Raw genomic sequence first — 19,216 nt, forward strand, 5'->3', positions numbered from 1 at the left:
ACACGACAGAAAAGTATTCAGGTAAAGCAGGTCAGGGTTAAAAACTGGTGTGTGTGTGTGTTGAACTTAATGGATTGAAATCCCATCAAAGGAGTTCTGTGCTCAAGAGCTATTGGGAAGATCGATAAAAGAGAAATTAATAATGACAACATGAAGAGAAACAATTGTCTTACATTTTTTTTTTGTTTTTAATTACAAATCCCCAGTCATTCCTTTTTAAACATACACATCTGCTACACCGCGAGTAAAGATGAGCCACCATAAAATCAGGTTTTAAATTCGAGGCACAAATCTTAAGTCGCACTGCTTTGAAAGCCTCTGCGTCGAATATCAGTCGGCTCTTTACGTGCTCACGCTGAGTTATGTGGCCCGATCTGTAAAAGTAAAAAATTCAAAAAACGCTAATCCACACCGGCATCTTGGTCCCATTCAGCAAAATAAATACCATCATATGTGTATAATGTCCAACTCTTGGAATAGAAGAAGAGGCTCACAATAAAATAAGATTTATGGGCACAACTCTGAATGGACACTTCCCACAGCACCACTTTCCAGAGAGTGGTGGAGGTCCGGATGACCTGGAGGTTCATCCTTTGGTGTCTGGCCGTCTAATATGGGGAGAAAAAATATATATAGATTGGAGTATGGTTTGAGATATCTGAACTTAAGGTTTTAAGTTGATTCAGTCAATCGGTATTAGATCTAGCTAGCACTTAGAGCTTGGCTCGCGTCTCCCAACGCCCCTCTTCAGGGTCGGAACTGTCTGTACTGTGACGGGGAGGCCGAGGGGTTCCCGGTTCCGAATTGTGGCGGCGCCGTCGAGCCTCCTAAGGCAGTTCTGTAGCTGTGAGAAGACGGCATCTGTGCGGCGCCCGTCCCCAAACCAAGTCCGAGCCCGCTCCCGCTCCCGCCGCCGGGCCTAGTCAGGCCAGGGCCCAGCAGCCCCGCGTAGGGGGCGACTCCATAGGAGAGTCCCAGGCCTCCGTACGGCCGGTGGGCCTGGTGGTGGTGATGGTGGTGGGGCGGCGGCGCGGGGACCAACAGGGGCTGGATGTCCCTCCTCGGGGTGTGGAAGGAGAACTCTGGTGGGGGGCTGCTGGGTTTGGACGGCGTGGACGTCAGAGGGTCCATCTCCAGCCTGTCCAACGGCAGGACGGGGGGAGCGGAGGAGGAGGAGAAGTGGGCGTATCCCTCGGCGTGACCCAGCGGGACGGCGCCGGGGACGGGCGGCGTCCCAGAGAGCAGGCCCGGGCGGCTCCAGTCGTCTTTGAAGATCTGGACGGTGAGCGTGGACACGAGCGGCAGCAGGCGATTGGTGACGTGGGCCAGAACCAGCTGCTCGTTAGCGTCACGACGGATACGGACGTGGGCGGAGCCGGCCTGATGAGGAGGGGAGGGGAAGACGGAGGCGAGAGAAGATTTAGGTTTAGTTTAGAACGATCCCCCTTTTTCGCACAGAGACGCACACACGTGACAACATACCAAAACTCTGACACACAATCCCCCCAGTCACGCAGTTGGAGGGTCAAACCGGTTCAGACAGCATCTCCACTGGCTCTGGGCCAACAGCCATCAGTTGTATAACAACAACAGCGACAACTAGAAAGCATCCAGAGCACGGACATTTACCACAGCAGCGCATTTCGCTGACACATGGAGGATAAATAATCCTCATGTGGACGGATCAAGTGTCGCTTGCAGAGCCGGAAACAACATGCCGCAGAAAACGTCACCAAATTTTAAAAATTGACATGTAAAATTCAAAGCGGCGATGGATTCTAAAAAAAGAACGTACTGCATGCCGACGTGAAATTCGTCCCCCAAATCCAAATTGCACGTCAATCAATCTGCACCGGATGGACCTTGACAGCAAAGGAGTGTGGTCATTTCAACGACCGTTTTCTTCCCATTGAAAAGCAAAGCGCAAAGATGCCACTCCCAATGGCCATTCAAGATTTCCCTCTAGCTTCTGGTTCTAGAACGGCTGAATTGCCCCGTGAAGCTGGCCACCTAATGAGATGGCTCGACGTTGAAGACGACAAAGGGAAACATGGGCTCACATCTCTTAAAAATCACGGATAGTGTGTATTGTGTTTTTATGTTGTGTGTATATGTGCGTGACCCAGCCTGCTGTTTGCCGCGGCAGACAACCTCTCTGCCCTCTGTGCTGTCTGAACAACAACATCCAAAGCTAGACCAGGACAGAAAGTAATTAACGAGACAGAGAGGGATTGAGGGAGACGAAGAGAAAGACAGAACCGGGGAGGGAGAGAGAGATGAGAGAGAGAGAGAGAGAGACGAGAGACAGTCGGGAGAGTGAGGGATGCTACGGATGGATGACTTGTTCCTTCATTTCGTCTGGGTGAGCGCGTCATTCTGATGTGATGAACAACAGAATGGGGAAATGGGGCAAAGGAGGAGCGAAGATGGGAGAGCGCCACAGAGGAAGGCATGGAGAGGGGGCGCGGAGAGAGAACGGCAGGCGTTTTGTGGAGAGAGGAATTGACGCAGGGTAAAAGTTTACCTTGGCGACAACAGGGAGCTAAGAGGAGGAGGAGGAGGACAGGAAGTTAAGGGGCAACAGGAAGGAGGTGACAAGGAGCCGGAAATACGACAGATTGGTCGTGGACAGAACAGAGGAGAAGTGGGAGAATGTATGGCTGACAGTTCCGCCGTTAAGGATTAAAGGCATGCCACGATATCAGCAATATGGTAGTCGATACCAATCCCAGTGAAATTCCAAGATCCTCATTACCCAATCAAATACTACAGTGGAGAAAAACTACTACGGTCACTTTTCCACAATTTTGACATGGCCGTGATACTGAAGTGTTGGCTCTTGTGCAGGGTGTTGAATCCAAAACTATTGTTACACATTTTGGAGCGGTTGGTTTTGGGACCTGCAGGTCAACGAGTGGACTAATGTTACTGACACCCGTCCTGTAATCTGTAACTGTATTTTACATGTAATTTGATTGATGCGATTTCATGTATGTCATGTAATGTCTTGGAATGTATTTTTGTCTGACCATCAATGTCTCTGGGATGTTTTTTTTATGTCTGATAACTTGAAACAAAAATGAATCAAGCAATCACTAATGCCAGTCTGACTGGCATTAGTAATAAAAAAGACTGGCAGACTAAAAGACTGTTTATGGGTAATGTAATAGACTGATCCCCTGGGAATATGGTAATGTAGTATTTGTCATACTCATCTGGAATACAGGTAATGAAGTATGGGGCAGAGTAACTCCTGGGACTCTGGGTAATGAAATATTGATATTGTTTTGCAGTTATTAGTAATGTGGTACTAATGGAGTGATTCCTTTGGGTTTATCACATTATCACCGTTTTTTACGTACCAGGGATCCGAAGCCCACAGTCCAGAAGTGCTCATTACGAACCTCCAGCACGCCATCTAGAGTGGACACCTGAGTCGACACACAGAAACACCAGCAGACGCATCAACATCCACACACTAACCATAGTGGCAGCAAAATGTGGTATTCCAATGTCCCGTCATAATTTCATGAAATAAATTACCATTAAAAAGTAATAATGATATTGACTATTTATTATGTCTCACCTCTCTGAGTAGTTTGTCCAATTGGCCAATGACATGAGAGGGTGTGGTCTGAAGAGGAAGTGAAAGTGAATTCAACATGTTGGTTATTTGTTAGAACGGTATGATTGAGCACCTACCCCATTGTACATATTATTGTAAATGGGAGGAAAATAAATGAATTCACTTTGGTTTTGAATTGCCACACTGGCTCCTGGATGGATTTTTACATTGTAATTCTAAATTCTTACTTGCTGCTTCTCACTTTCGATAATATATGGACTTGAACTACAACTTTGCAGTACTGACTTATTAGTTGAATTATGACTAATGGTGTGCATGATCCCTTTGGAAGATGAATTCAATGCTTTGAAATGGAGAGTTTTAAAATAGGAAAGAAAATATTTAAGTATAACAAATATGTTTTCGTATTGACTTGCAATACTTGTTTACTAATGTGTGCGTGCTACCTGCAGCAGAACCTTCCCACTGTAGACGCTCATGGGATACATGGTGCCGAAGGTCATGAGAGCGATGGCTACTGCTGAGGCAGTGTCCACTGCTGTGTAGTTACTGAACGAAATAGAACACATGCATATTACATATCAACTGCACACGTATAAATGTGTGTTTTTATTTCTGTATAAGACCAAGGAACTCATTTAGCCAAAAAATAAAAATAAAATAAATCACCATCGCAAAATAAATTGAGGAACTAGTTAGCGTGTGGAACTTTCCTTCGTTTCTGCCACTAGGACACAGAAAAGGTGACGCAAGAGAGCGAGAGACTGAGATGTCGGTCCTTACTTGATCTCAATGAGCATGTAAGTGATGCAGAGGGAAAAGGCCCCAGCCATGTTGATGAGGACGAAGGGATTCATCCGAGGTAGTAACACACTGCTGAGACCTGGTATGATGCCACACACGCTGTCAATGCGCACACAAGCACACGGACACACAGACAGAGAGAAAGACAAACACAATCCAGATTAGTTCAATTTGTGTACAATGACTTCCCAGAAAGTAATTTCCAAAAGACAACGTTTTAAATTGTTCAAGGGGAATTATATTTGATGACATTTTTTGTGCCAATTGGGGCTGCAGGGACAACATTTTAATAGAATTTTGAAAAAAAAAAAAAAAAAATCGCTATTCAGTGTGTATTTTTTATAAATACACACTGAATAGCGATTTTTTTTTTTTTTAAGAGTCGATTAAAAATGTTTTGGCTAATCTTAGCAAATCAATTCACATGGGAGGAGCAAAAAAGTTCAATAAAAGTTCATCCAGTTTGTTGCACAGTGAACAAATATTAGAGAGAAATATTCTGGGTAATGGTGTGGGAAGTCGATGTCGGCGGAGTTGTACACCGGAGCGTTTCTCTCTCCTCTGGCGTTTCACTGTGTGTACAAGGAAGAGTGCGCCTTTGACCAGAATGTCCAGTAATTCCACAGATGTGGCGATGAAGTAAGGTGGCACAGTGTGAGCACGGTGCATTGCACTGCTGCATCCCAGCAAGAAGGCGCTGGGTTCGATTCCCACTTTGGGCGCTGTTGGCACCGTGCTCCGGCAGGTCATCTCCCGATTTGGGTCCTTTCTGTGTGGAGTTTGCATGTTCTCCCTGTGCTCACATGGGGTTTCCTCGTCTGACCGGCGATGGACTGCTGAAATTGGTCTCCGGGCGCGTTGCTGTATGCTGCCCACTGCTCCTGACTGCCCCCCGGAGGAAGGACAAGCCAGGATGGGATAGGAGAATTCATTTCACCGGCCACCATTTGAAAGTGTGGGTGTTGTTGGTCGCCGCATGAGTGCGTGTGTGATAAATAAAGAATCTTCTTCTCAAAATAAACCCGACCATCACCGACGGAATATCCTCTAGTGCAGAGGTTCCCAACCACCGGTTAGCATCCATGCACAGAGCATTTGGCACCGGACCGTGAGAACACAGGCGGGATTTTTTTCAGGACTGATCTGCTCCGCAGCAGGGAACTGAATAAATTAAATATACCTAGAGTTTTTATTTGTTTGGAGAAAGGATGCCTGATCGGAGGTGCGAAACAGTGTGTAACGTCCCCCGTACTAAATTTGAGCATGAAAAATTTGAATACATTAGAATATTAAAAATAATAAGGTATACAAATTTGAATGTGATGAGAGGAATATCTGCAGCGCTAGTGCCAATATAAAAAAGTGGCTGACAAGATGCTCACTCAATCATGGTTGCGGCTGACCATCAGCCTTTTCTTAATTGGCTGGCTGACAAATGCTATGAATGCGAGATAAATGGTCTCATATGCGCTTTACTGAAAGAGTTGAGCTGTGCTCCGCTCTGCCAGAAAAGCAGCTGGAGGCGGCACATTTCAAAAGCGGCTCCCAACGGTACGAAAAAGTCAGCGGCGGTTGGAAGCCTAACTTCAACTCTCTTCTTGTTGTTGTTGTTGATTCCGAACATGCTGTTCATTTCTGTGTTTCAGTAAAATGATGGTTTATGTAAGCTCACATAGATACAGCACCTTCTAGGGCCGCCCCCGACTTAAGATTTTTCTAGTCGACTTTTAGTCATCAGTTCAAGCCATTCGTCTCACGTTTACGATATTAATGTAATGATTCAAATATATGTTTTTGGGGAATCATAAAATGGTTTGAGTTCCAGGGCTGAGAGAGAATGTTTTAACATTGTTAACATTGTGCTACATTACAGATAAATACAAAACCTAATAACCAGCCTTTAAAATATACATTTAATTTACAAGTGCTGCGCGGTGCGCAGGCATGAAGCGACCCATCTGTTAATTACACTGGTTAAACATTACATCAATTAAACTTATTAGGCCCTATGATAATTTTATCAACGTAGAAATTTCAATTACATATTGACATCATTTGCACTGAAATGTGGCGTACGGAAGATAATTTTCCCGGTGTCTGCTTCCCCTCATTATAGGGCCGCTCTTCAGACGAATTTCCCAGGGCCACAGATTCCCGCCTGTCCGCTGTCAGGGGCTTAACAGCGCTTGCTCCGCCCGACCTCACCGCTTCCCAGGGCTGCGGACTCACTCAGGTGGAGGTACACTCGCTACTCGCTGCGCCTTTTCCAGTTCCTGCCCCCCACGGGGCTTGGGTGCACCGCTGCCGTCGGGGCATTTAAAACACAATTTGGATATTGGAGAATGCGATGAACGGCTATATACAGTATATAAATAATGGCTTTTAATAATACACGCAATATTTTTTAGAATACACGCAATATTTACTTTGACTTTTAGACTAATCAACTTCATGCGGCGCGTACACATGAAGCGAGCCGCCTGTTACTTAACGGCAAAGCTGCTTAACGAAAGCTGTAATTATTCCGAATGTGTCGGAACAACCTGCAAGGAGAAAAACATTTATTTTTGTTAAAATTTGTTTCAAATTAAAAGCCCTCTTGCATTTCATACACGGATCCAGCCATTTAGGTTTTAAGGTTAATTTTAACAAGACGCAGCTCCTAAATAGAGTTTTATTTTTTTTCCCCCTGAGACTAACTGACCAATGAAAGACTTGGTCGAGTAAGACTCTTCTCATCGAATAACATTTGGTCAACTTTTTGGGGGAAGCCCTAGTATCTTAAGAGCATATTCACACAGGTAAATAATCACAGGTTGGTAGAACAGTAAGCTAGCGTTGCAGGAGCATTTTAGGACAGGTAACGCACGCCTACCTAACTTAGAACAGAGCAGGAAGTATAAGCTGGGGTCACTAAAGATTGAATGAACAAAATACGGATATAAATACTGCTGACTCATATCAAACTTTGAAAATAACTTGTGTTTTAAACGTATGCCTTTTCCAGAGACTGGCATTCACTGCAGCACACAGCTGCACACTGCCCCCGGCGGCATGTTCAGAACATTCTAGGGAGTCTCTGATAACCCAAATAGAGCTGACCCCGAGTGCCCTCTGGGCTGCATAACCCTCCTGTGATACTGACATTAAACAATACATCATCACATAATCAAGAAGGAAGTTTAGACCATATCAATATATGAGCGCGGGCCGGATTGAAATCTGCATTGCTGCAAGACATTTCTCCTACATGGTAGGCTCGAGCCACCAGAATCATGGGTTCCATATAAACTAAAGCTGCTTTCACACATGCAGTGCAGCCCTGAAATTATCCGGATATTACCTGGAGCAGCTGTATGTGTAAACGCAAATCATTTGACCCGGACATTACTCGGATTTTAACCCAGCCAGCACCCTAGTACAAAGTCTGTAAAATGTCCGATTGAGCGGTATGTGTGAACAGTGCAAGTAACTGTGCAGATCATTCACAGCGAGCGAGTGGGCGTGTCGATGACATCTCTATCATGCTCCAGTTGTTTACCTTCATGCGGATCTCCGTGCACAGAACATAGCATTTTTGCTTTCCTTTACAATTATATTTATCCTTCCTTCCACCCTTGTGTTAATATTATGTCCAAATACGTGGAGTATCAACGTCAAAAATGGATAGCCTCTTCCGCCATCTTGGGTGTGCTTATACTCCGCAGCGTCATTGTGTCATGTCCTGCCTCCTGCAAGCTCTAGCCTCGCTCCACCCCTCATCTAAACCAAACCAAGTATTTCCAGGTGGCGTAAACGTGTCTGACACGGACACTCTCCGGTTGTGTTCTACATGTGTGAAAGGACAACTCCGGACAATGTCTGGACCTGCTTATCCGGACATTGTCCAGAGTGCATGTGTAAAAGCAGCTTAACTGTGTCAAAGTTAGAAAGAGAAATTGAAAAACATGTAATCAACATACTCTGTACTCCCAAACCATTTGTTTGGGTTCATATGGCCATAATGATTGATTCCACTCGGGAAAAATTAATGCTAGTGGCAGGTAGGGCTGCCCTCTGAAAGTGGAAGAGTCGACTCATCTGTCTAAAACCCGTCAGTCGACTGAGATTCTTCAAGTCCAGCAGTTGTTGTTTTTTTGTCAGTCAGTGTCCATTAAAATAACAGGATAAAACAGATAGAAGCTTACAAAATGCACAGGGATAACATTTCAATGAGGAATTATAAATAAGGGGAATCATAAATATGTTTTTATAGGTGTGAATCCTCCGTGCACCCTGATTGCGGAGATTAACACGGAGAGCTGAGACCCGTTCTTCCACGGTTTTGTTCCATACTGTTGCACATGCGCGTGTTTCGTTCCATAACGAGACATAAAATAAAATAAAAACACACTGTTCTGGTGTGACGTTCGCGACGCCCCATCGCTGGTGCGCGCATCGTCTGTGCTGTCGGAAAAAGGGAGAGGGGTGCGCAAAATGCGCCCAGTTGCTCCCTCTCCGCGCCTCGCCCCAGGATGACGCCCTCCCCCCAGAATGCGAATATGCAAATATTCACATTGAACAGACAAATCTGATTCGAGTGACAAAATTCTGAGTCGGGTACAGCCCGAGTGGCAGGTCTAATTGACAAGTCCATCATGGCGATAAGGTAAACTGACGTACTGAAATCTAAAAATCAAACCAGCTTTATACATTTTGGCGCACTGATTCGAAAGGAACAAAGCACCAAAAAAAGGCACTACAGTACATCCCTCACCCCAGCAGTGGAAGGTATTTATGGGGAGGGGAGGAGAGGAGACAGAGAGCAAAGACATATGACGAAGACCAGGCGGCGACAATCTCAACAATATCATAATCCCCCCTCGCGCATTGATATAATTTGACATGGGACCTGATGGCATGTGCTTGTATGTGTGTGTGTGTGTGTGTGTGTGTGTGTGTGTGTGTGTGTGTGTGTGTGTGTGTGTGTGTGTGTGTGTGTGGCAAGTGTTAATCCAGGACACAGAGCGTGGGATTAGAGAGACAATCACTCAATATTTGTAGTTTGACAGTCAAATTTTCTCCCTTCTTAAAAAATGTAATAAATAAATGTGCACGCAGGAACACATGCACATGCGCACAGGGAGCCCAGGCGTGTGGCTGGTAGGGCAACAGAGCAGCAGTTTATATAACCCATTTGGCCCCAAGGCCCTGCTGGGGTTAACTGGGGCTGTTAACACACGAGCACACACACAAACACACAATCGCAGGGGAAACTAGGCTGGGACGTCCTGTTCACTTCGGCTCCCTCAGCCAATCAAAGCTCATTTTGTGATGGAATTCTTCAGGCTGACTGTGTGTGTGTGTGTGTGTGTGTGTCTGTGTAAGCACGAAGCCAGCCGCCAACAAACACACACATCTTCCAACTACCGGCATGGGATGGTTGCCATAGTGATCCCAGATGTAAGATTACACAATGGGATGTAATATTCATTACGCTGGCTGAGGGGGTGGTTACACTGCAGCCGGAGAAACGACGGTGGATTTCCATTTTAAATGAGAGAAAGGCAGAGATGGCTTAGTCTTGTGTTGAAGATTAAACTAGAGAATGTTATTAAACTATATTCCGTTTGTGAGTGTGCATATGCATTAGCAGTGGGATGAGAAACCCATGATACGATCCACGACATGGAGTTCACAATATAACACAGCCCCAAAACATGACCGCAATGTCGCTGACTTTAAACCTCGCTGTAATAACTAATATTTTGGAATCACAGACAATAGTTCAGGTGCTAACACCGATTAACATGAGTGTGCCGAGATTAGCAGACCGGGTCTCAAAAAGTAATTGTTGGGCAAACAAAAAAGTATGAAATCATACAAAATAATAAAAGAATATGAATATATTGCAGAGCGTCAAAATTAAGTGAAGCTTTGGCATCAGTATTAAGACAGTTGAACAGTTAGACTTCTCAGTGTACTGTGCAGCATTCCATGTTTACCATTTATATGAAAATTAAAGATCAAACCCCAATATTTTGTGATTTGATTTTTTTTATTTTCATTCATATTTGTGTGAGCACTGAAAACTGTAAGACATGGGTTTTTTTTCATTTAAACAGTTAAAAATGTGTTTAGCTTTCCTCAAGTTTTTAGTTTTTGAGTTTAATTGCAAGCAGACATCCACGTGTTCTACATACTGTAAGCTGTGTGTGTGTTTAGTTACAGGAAGACCATCGGTTCTCCATTTCCCTCCATACGGAAGAGGTCGGAAGAAGCAGAGACAGGAGGAGCTCACTTAGCTCAGAGCAAAGGGCGACTGTGCCTATGACCTTTAACCCCTGACCCCAGGTCATCCAGGTGGATAGGCATCTGTGCAGGCATTGTGTGTGTGTGTGTGTGTGTGTGTGTGTGTGTGTGTGTGTGTGTGTGTGTGTGTGTGTGTGTGTGTGTGTGTGTGTGTGTGTGTGTTTCTTGTATGTCTGTGGGTAAAGTAGGGTTGTGCATAAGTCTGTGTTTTAATAGTTCCATACATCCTACTGAACAACCAGTCGATTAGTCTGTGTACAAAAATACAAAACTCAACATGAGCTGTTGGGACAACTTCTGTCCGTGTGTGTGTGTGTGTGTGTGTGTGCGTGCGTGCGTGCATGCGTGCCTGGGGGTTAATGTTGCCAGTCTTTGGGAAACAATGAGCCGGATGATCTTACAGTAGCTTCTCAGAACTCCAATCAATCGTAATCAATCAGCCGTCCAGCCCCTGGAGCCTAAAGCCCCTCCCCCTTCCAGCTGACCCTGTGACTTGCTGTCCGACATGCTGGACTGCTTGTCCTTTAACCTCACGCAACCGGATACGGCACAATCCCATATGTATTTCTGGGGGGTATTCCCAAAAGGTCGCTAGGATTAGGTGGCGAGACGATAGCGTCGCTTACATAAGCGGCAACTGGCAGTCTGAGCGAAGCAGGTTCTCTGAACGCCCCTTGGGGCAAAACCAGTCCGACTCAGTCGAGTCTGGATTAGATGGAGATAGTACCTGGTACGTAGTTCAATACAGGATCAATACAGAAGATGACATTTCCTTCACATCTACAGAGTAAAAGTTACTGATGGAACAATATTTACATAACACATAACACATGGCTACTAAAAATGGCGATGCTGAAGATATTAATAAAGACAGAAAAGCATCCTGGCAATCGATTACCAAATGCATAAACAAGTAATTTATAATGTTGGAATGGCTGCCTTTCCACTTAAACAGATCTAAAGTAAATTATCTGCATGTTCCATTTATACTAAATTGGAATTCCTTAAAATGTTTTTTTTCCTTTTTAACCTGTGCTGTCAGAATGCTGGGCAAACAACAGAGTATTTGTATGCCAATCTATCTAGGACAGAGTTAATCTGAAAGTGGAGTTCAACTTCTCAACCTGCAATGCAACTCTTTATTCATTCTAAAATCATCAAGAACTGCTGCAATAACTCTGTCCTGTGGACGGCCTGTGAGATGAAAAGAGCACAGTTTGTTGTTGTACAGAACCACCACCAATCCCCCTCTTTGGACAACTATTTTACCATGTTTTGGTCTATAAACAACTAATCACCACTCCAAGAGGGGGAGAATCACCACAGGTGAGACAAATAAACATAGAACCTAACAACATGCACATGGAAAAACATAAACATAGAAGCATCAGATGACAACATGTATCGAAAAAACGCGTTAATTAAGTCCAGGAAAACTGGAACATCGATTCAGTACGTGGCCTATTCTATAGTTATGGCAGTAAATGAGGGAGAAAAGGAGAGGAATGTAACCAGGAGGGTGCTGGTGGTGTGTGTGTGTGCGCCTATGATGAGACCGCCTGTGTGTGTGTGGTGTGAAGTGTCCACCACTGAGTGCACGGGACTCGTTACAACTGGTTTTGATGTATAAGGTTGATAATATCGTAGCGTCTCCAAGCAGCGAAAAAGGCCCCGAAGCCACCTGAGCCCCACAGATGTACAGACCCCACTGTCGCAGGAAAGCCCGAAGCGCCCCGCCCTGAAGCCACAGAAGACCCCCCACCCGAAGCTGGAAGTGGCGCACAGCAACACCCACATCCGGCCCCGAGGAGCATAACCCAGTCCCCATGTGCATAACCCAGTCGCCATGTCCAGGTACAAGACGCAGCCGCAGGCGCAGAACCCAGGTCATGGACGCCAGGCACAGACTGCAGGCCAGGTGGCAGGTCCTACTCTGACAAGACCGACATCCTGCCCGAGCCAGGGGGACCCCCACACCCACCCACGCAAGGGCAAGGCCCGCCGCATTTAGCGGCGAACCCTCAATGCCCATCCATGTAGCAGAGTGTGCTCAGCGCAGGATATGTTCAGTCTCACTTATATTATAACCTATAATATAAAAAAATATCAATATACAATATATAAAATATGAAGGCACCTACTATGTATAGCTGCAGAAAATAAGATCCTAACATTACAAAAAAAGAATTACCTGCAATTGAATTAAACAATTGTTTGATGTGCCTCACACTTTAGTGGTCCAGGAATATAATAAATCTCCAACAGTTTTAAAAACTGCCGTTCTTTAAAAAGCATCATCCAATGAGTTTGCGCCATAGTTAAGGGCTGATTGTGGCCACATAAGGATGCAAGTTACATATATAGTTTATTTTGAAAGGTGATTCTATACCTTTCATAAAGAGGTTATTCCTAAATGGATATATTCTACGGGGTTCACGTAAATAAGAAAATATATTATTATATTTTTATTATTGTTTAATAAAAATATAATATATAAATATATATATTATGCCCTCCACCACAATTATATATATTATAACATATAATAATATTCATATATATTTTTTATATAATTGTTTGATAGACAGACAGACAGACAGACAGACAGACAGACAGACAGACAGACAGACAGACAGACAGACAGACAGACAGACAGACAGACAGACCAATCAGCCACAACATCAAAATCACTGACAGGTGAAGTGAATAACATTGGTCACCTTGTTAAAATGGCACTTGTTCTATATTAGGCAGAAAGTGAACTGTAATTTCTTGAAGTTGATGTGTTGGAAGCAGGTAAAATGGACAAGCGTAAGGACTGAGTGACTTTGACAAGGTTTGTGTTTGTGATTAAATTGTGATGGCTAGAAAACTGGTTCAGAGCATCTCCAAACCAACATCTCCTATATGATATTCCCGGTATGCAGTGGTTAGTACCTACCAAAAGTGGTCCAAGGAAGGACAACTTCTGGACCGAGACAGGGTCATGGGCACCCATGGGCTCATTGATGCGCGTGGGGAGGGAGGGTAACAAATAATTCCACTTTTATAAAACATGTATATTCTTACTGTTAAATAAAAGCTTTTTTAAAAACAAAGATGTGTGTTGATGACGCTGTTCAACATTCCCTCAAAACACAAGAACAATGCAGAGATTGCCCCATTCAGAAGGGTGTCAAGTCCCCATTCAGCAGGGTGTGAAAACTTTGAGGGTGATTATCTTAGAAACACAGTTTTCTGCACCCTTGTCATTAACAAGTCATAACTTTGCTTAATATTTGCTTGATTCGCACAGGTGACACCTTGTTTTGAAGCTCTGATTCTTCACCTCCAAACGACATTAAAAAAAAAGGCAAACAGCTCCAAATGTACCTAAAATCCACGGTGGGTCACATATATGGGGCAACCTAGCCAGCATCTTTTCTAGACCAATCTTAGACCAATCTCTTATGCCGGAAGTTAGTCCGGCTAGCAGGATTTTGCACCCCTGCAAAGTGACAAACCTTGAAAACTGAGTTGTTTGCATCCCTGAACTTCATAATCCAATCAATTTTTAAGACCTGTCTAAATCGTATTTATGACATTTTAAGGCCGAAAATTCCGATTACTGGATTTTAGACTTTTTAAGGACCTGTGAAATCCAGTAATAAAAGAACGGCTTCTCTGGCTAGTGGAAACCGGGTGATCACTCAAACAGATCATTGATCACTACCAGTAAACAGATCCGGCGATCTTTTAAGATATGCTCTCTCCCGAAGGTGCACCCAGCAATACCCATAAATATATCCATAAAGCTAAATACGCCATTGTCACACCTGCTTGGAGATTAATGTGAATCCTTTATATCCTGCGTGTTTAAAGTTAACCAACTGCACATACAGAGTTAATTTAAGGATCCTAAACTTTAACATATATAAACAAACACATACACAGTTCAAAAGACGCAAAGAACAAAAATAATAGGTGTCGGATCATTGGTGTCAGATTATTACTGGGAGTAAATATTTTGTATTTTTATATAGATAATATTAAATTTAAAATTGAATATTAACTTTTTTTTACCAATTGTGGTTCTAATGCCACTTACATTTAATTAAAGTTCAGCAATATAATTTTCCAGGACTTCGTCTTTATTTGAGCGTACGACTGGTCTGAGGCAGTTCTACATTTTCTTAAGGACACATTCTTGGATCCAAAATTATGCTTATCCCGTGCGTAATTAAAACAATTCAGTGAATGAGTCGTGAATGAGGCCCAACGTAATTAAACCCTTTCTACCGTAGCTGTTTTTCAGTGAATTAAACATTTCAAAAAATTTGATGACTTGATTTCTGCATATTCTGCAGTATGAAGGCTCTGCAGTAGCCATCAAAAATTGATCCCTGTCCTATAAGTCGCTAAGTGACTCTAGATTGGACAAAAGAGGAGAAAATCCCAGGGTGATGCAGGATGTTTTGTCCATCTGGTAATTAAGTAGGACGATTTTTATGCACAAAAGTGATCGTGTTGCGGCACACGGGTATTGATATTGTTTGAAAATTCAGAATCAATAGTTATCGTGAAATCAATACTTTTGACAACTCTGACGCACACAAATGCGCGTCCTCTTCTGTAGACAGCAAAACGGATAGTGTGTGTGTTGTGTGTGAGCAGCAGGGTTGAGTCAGTGTAAATGGATACTTCCCTTGCTCACACCGAGATGTGCTGAGTACAGAGCAAAGCTTTAGATGTTCTTACCTCCGACTCAGGTCTGCAACGTGCTCCTGCAGCCAACTACTGCTGGCAGCTAGAAAGAGAGGGGGGCGGAGGGGGAGAGGGAGATTTTTTAGCCAAACTGGATTTAACCATTGTAGACATATCAGACACTTTCAATATTTACTACAAGGCAATGTGTTTCCTACCAGTTCCTCAGTCCTGTGGAATATTTTAGAGAAGAAAATATTGCTCGGACGTTATTGGGTAGACTCATGGTGCTACCATTTAGCTGAAGATGAAACCCAAGTTGGGGAGGCTGCTTATGATAATTTTATTTTGTGAAATGTTAAGCGCTATAAGCAGTTTAATTGGGCTTAGCAAAGACAATCCAGTAACATCAACGGTAACATGAGCGCTGTATGCTAATTAAATGTAGCACAAACTGGATCCCACCCTGTCAGAGAATAAGAGTGCAGCATGGTGAAGTGACAAGTGATAATCAATTTATGCATTTACAAATATCAGCAAGAGTTACTACAGCTACAGACACTGAGCTGCTGCCACAACTACGATTAAGAAGATTAAAAAGGTGTGTCGAGGCTCAAAAGGCAAGTGGCTTTCAAAAACACACCGCCACATTTCACAGATTTCACAGAGTTCAACAATCGGCAACATATGCCATTATGTGATGGGAAAAGTGGAGGCTAGAGAACTTAAATATCCCAAAAAATGCCGAACTACGGATGTAAGTGGCCCTCATTTGTCAACGATACATCATCTCTCTCCCGCTCCTCCCGAGTTTTGGACACTGGCGCTCTGTCTCCGCTGCCGGTGTGTTTACTGTGTTTACGGTTTGTTTGTGTAACCTACCCACGAGGGAGGGGGCGGTGCTTCTTTCTATAGCAACAAACGCGGTTGGCTAGAAGCGAAAGTCAAGCTTTAGATCATTCAAATTGATTGGCTTTTCGTTGCACACACGTGTAGCTCAGCTAGTGAGATGGCAGCCTTTACGTCGTGGAAGTATTCACATTATTTTGAATTTGTGGGTGAAAGGGACAAGAACATTACAGTGAAATGGAGGTTTTCATTTTTGGCAACACAGAAGCACTCTAACGAGTTACTTTTCTCAGTAGGTAACGCTGTAATGTAACAAGTTACTTTTTAATGGCAGCAATCTTGTAATATCACAAGTTACTTTTTTAAGTAACATAACCAAACACTGAGACTACACCAGTTCCATGTCATTGGAGTTACGGAGGTATTGGAGGAATGTGGTTGTACTGGGCTGCTCCCAGTGTCCAACAGAAGCCCTCTAATATACTGGGCAGCCACCAGGCATAAAAACGTGAAAAGTCGTGGCCTTCACTTACACTTTAACTCGATGAATGTTCAGTAAGATCCTTGCATCAAAGGACTTTACAGACACACATTTAGAGAAGAAATTAACCCCGCCATTCCATGACGTCCTTAAACACAACCCCTCTTAATATGAGAACACTAAAAACAGCAGACATCCCCGCCGTTTTATCGCCGTCTTTTCTCACGCTGCTCAGCTCATGTCTGGAAAGCTATGTGAAGTAAATCCCTTTAAACGTGCACGTGCCGTGCGTGCATGGGCCATCCCTCCAGTGTAACGGAGGATAAAAAGACCCAGTCTTCTTCCCCACCCCAAAAAAAAAAAAAAAAAGGCGCGTTCTTTTTGCTCCGCTGCACAAACCCACCTTTAATGCTGCCGGGCCCAAAGGCCCGACGTCAGGTCAAAGACCTTTCACATCGAATCCTTCTCACAGTGTCTGCGGGCCAGATGCCGTGCATGTGGTGCGTGTGTGTGTGTGTGTGTGTGTGTATGTGTGTGTGTGTGTGTGTGTGTGTGTGTGTGTGTGTGTGTCCGTGCGTCGTGCGTGCGTGCGTGCGTCGTGTGTGCGTGAGTGCACGTTTGTTGGGAACCAGGGGTGGGGTGGGGGGTTGTTTGGTTAGCAGGATGAGTCAGTCTAAACAAACATTTTAATGGTATGAGTTATTTATGATCTGTGTGTATATATGTGTGTTCAAGTGTGTGTGGGAGGATGTGTGTCAGTGTCTGTGTGGTTGTGTAACTGTGGCTGTATGTCAGTGTGTGTTTGTGCGCGTAAGCATGTCTGAGAGCGTGTGTGTGCGCGCGCGTGTGTGTATGTGTCTGAATGTGTGAGTGTGTCTATCTTTCCCCCGGCACACTACATTACCACTGTCTGGAACATGGTTACATAACGCACTTTTGGTTTCGCTTTAGCTGTGTGTGTGTGTGTGTAAATGAGTAAGTTTGTGCATTTCTGTTGATGGGAGATGTCTGTGTTGTCGTCGCCGTTCCTGAAATGTCAGATGTTAAGTGATGTTGAGACTGGTCCACACACACACACACACACACACACACACACACACACACACACACACACACACACACACACACACACACACACACACACACACACACACACACACACACACACACACACACACCTCTGACCTCATTTATCAGCACAGTGTGTTCAGACACTGTGATTCAGTACGAATGAAGAGGAGAGGGAGTGGAGGAGAGGTGGAAAGCATGGGACTAGAGAGGAGTGTGAGTGAGTGTGTTAGACCCGATAGGAAGTTCATGTCGTCAGTGAGCAAAGCCAATCACTGCTACGGGAAGACAAACCAACAAACAAAAACTAATCAGAACAAGAACTACCACTTTTTTACTTTATTGTTAGTTTGGATACCATCATTTTATATAATCTATTAATTTAAGCTGTGGTAATAGAATAAAGCTACAGACTTATGAAACACAGTAAGCTGACCTAATTCCTCTTAGGCGGGTTCGAGTCGGCGTTGGGCGCAACTGGCTGTTTTCGTGCAACATTTTACTCTGATACTATTTGCATGCAATGTCTTCTGTCCCGTACTTGCACACCGGGAGCTGTATTCAGCAAAATCATTGTTTCCTGGTGTTTTTAAACACAGAATATTTTCTGTTTGTTTTATTGTTTTCATCTGAGCAGTTTTAAATGTCTATGTGCATAGGCTGTGATATTGTTTGTGTTCATAATGTGTCATCGTCTGTGTTTATGTGTAATATTGTTAGTTTATAGAGTGTAATATCACGTGTTTATACTGTGGAATATAGTCTGTCAACTGAATTCAATACTGTTCTAACCGGGGGTAGTTGATCCGTGATCTGTACGGGTCGTCGCCCCCCCCCCCACGTTTGGGCACGCGTGTGAACTGCGGATCAATTGCAAAATGTAACCATCACAGTAAAATACAGTATTTCTGCTATTGTTACCTTATTATGCTACCTAATTCCATAAATCTTGATGCAGAGTTGCAGTGAAAAGAAGAGACAGATGCGTGCTGTGTTTTACTATGAAGCGCAGCGATCGGTTCACGGTACGTTGTGCTATGTGGCTGCTACTTTACGGCATGCCGGGAATGAGCTGCTGTATGTCGCCGATATGCGTCTGCGTGTCCTCCACATTGGTGTGGTCAAGAGCCGCTAGTAAACAAATACGATGCGTATTGAAAGATGCAGACTTCTCGACAAAATTGACTGTAACTCGTTTATCTAACTCTTTTAATATCTGAACTGATTTTCATGAAATATATCTTGTTATAAACATGATAAATCGAACATGAAACTAATTTATTAGTGGAAATAAATTCAGTTACTGGAGGTGGATCGAATCATAATTTTTCAATCACTACCATGTTTAAAGGAAGAAGGTATCATGCATGCCTCATATTGCACTTTAATTTATTAATAATAATAATAAGAATCTTTATTTGTCACATGGTGCATGCACTCATCATGCAGTGACG

General features: G+C 43.8%; 1 protein-coding gene across 1 annotated transcript in view; it reads right to left on the reverse strand.

The window, feature by feature from the left end:
* Positions 1-206: 206 nt before the first annotated feature.
* The window catches only part of slc30a6 (solute carrier family 30 member 6), a gene marked incomplete at its 5' end in the record, with an annotated part of 60,312 nt that continues 41,302 nt past the window's right edge, over positions 207-19,216 (reverse strand). Inside the window, 6 exons of the mRNA XM_080016838.1 lie at positions 207-1,380; positions 3,363-3,431; positions 3,587-3,634; positions 4,033-4,135; positions 4,370-4,489; positions 15,419-15,467. Of these exons, the coding sequence (XP_079872964.1) occupies positions 748-1,380; positions 3,363-3,431; positions 3,587-3,634; positions 4,033-4,135; positions 4,370-4,489; positions 15,419-15,467 (1,022 nt within the window). The 3' untranslated portion in view covers positions 207-747. The remainder of the gene's footprint in view (positions 1,381-3,362; positions 3,432-3,586; positions 3,635-4,032; positions 4,136-4,369; positions 4,490-15,418; positions 15,468-19,216) is intronic.

The sequence above is a fragment of the Zeus faber genome, assembly GCF_960531495.2.
Source record: "Zeus faber genome assembly, chromosome: 16".
NCBI classification, from domain to species: Eukaryota; Metazoa; Chordata; class Actinopteri; order Zeiformes; family Zeidae; genus Zeus; species Zeus faber.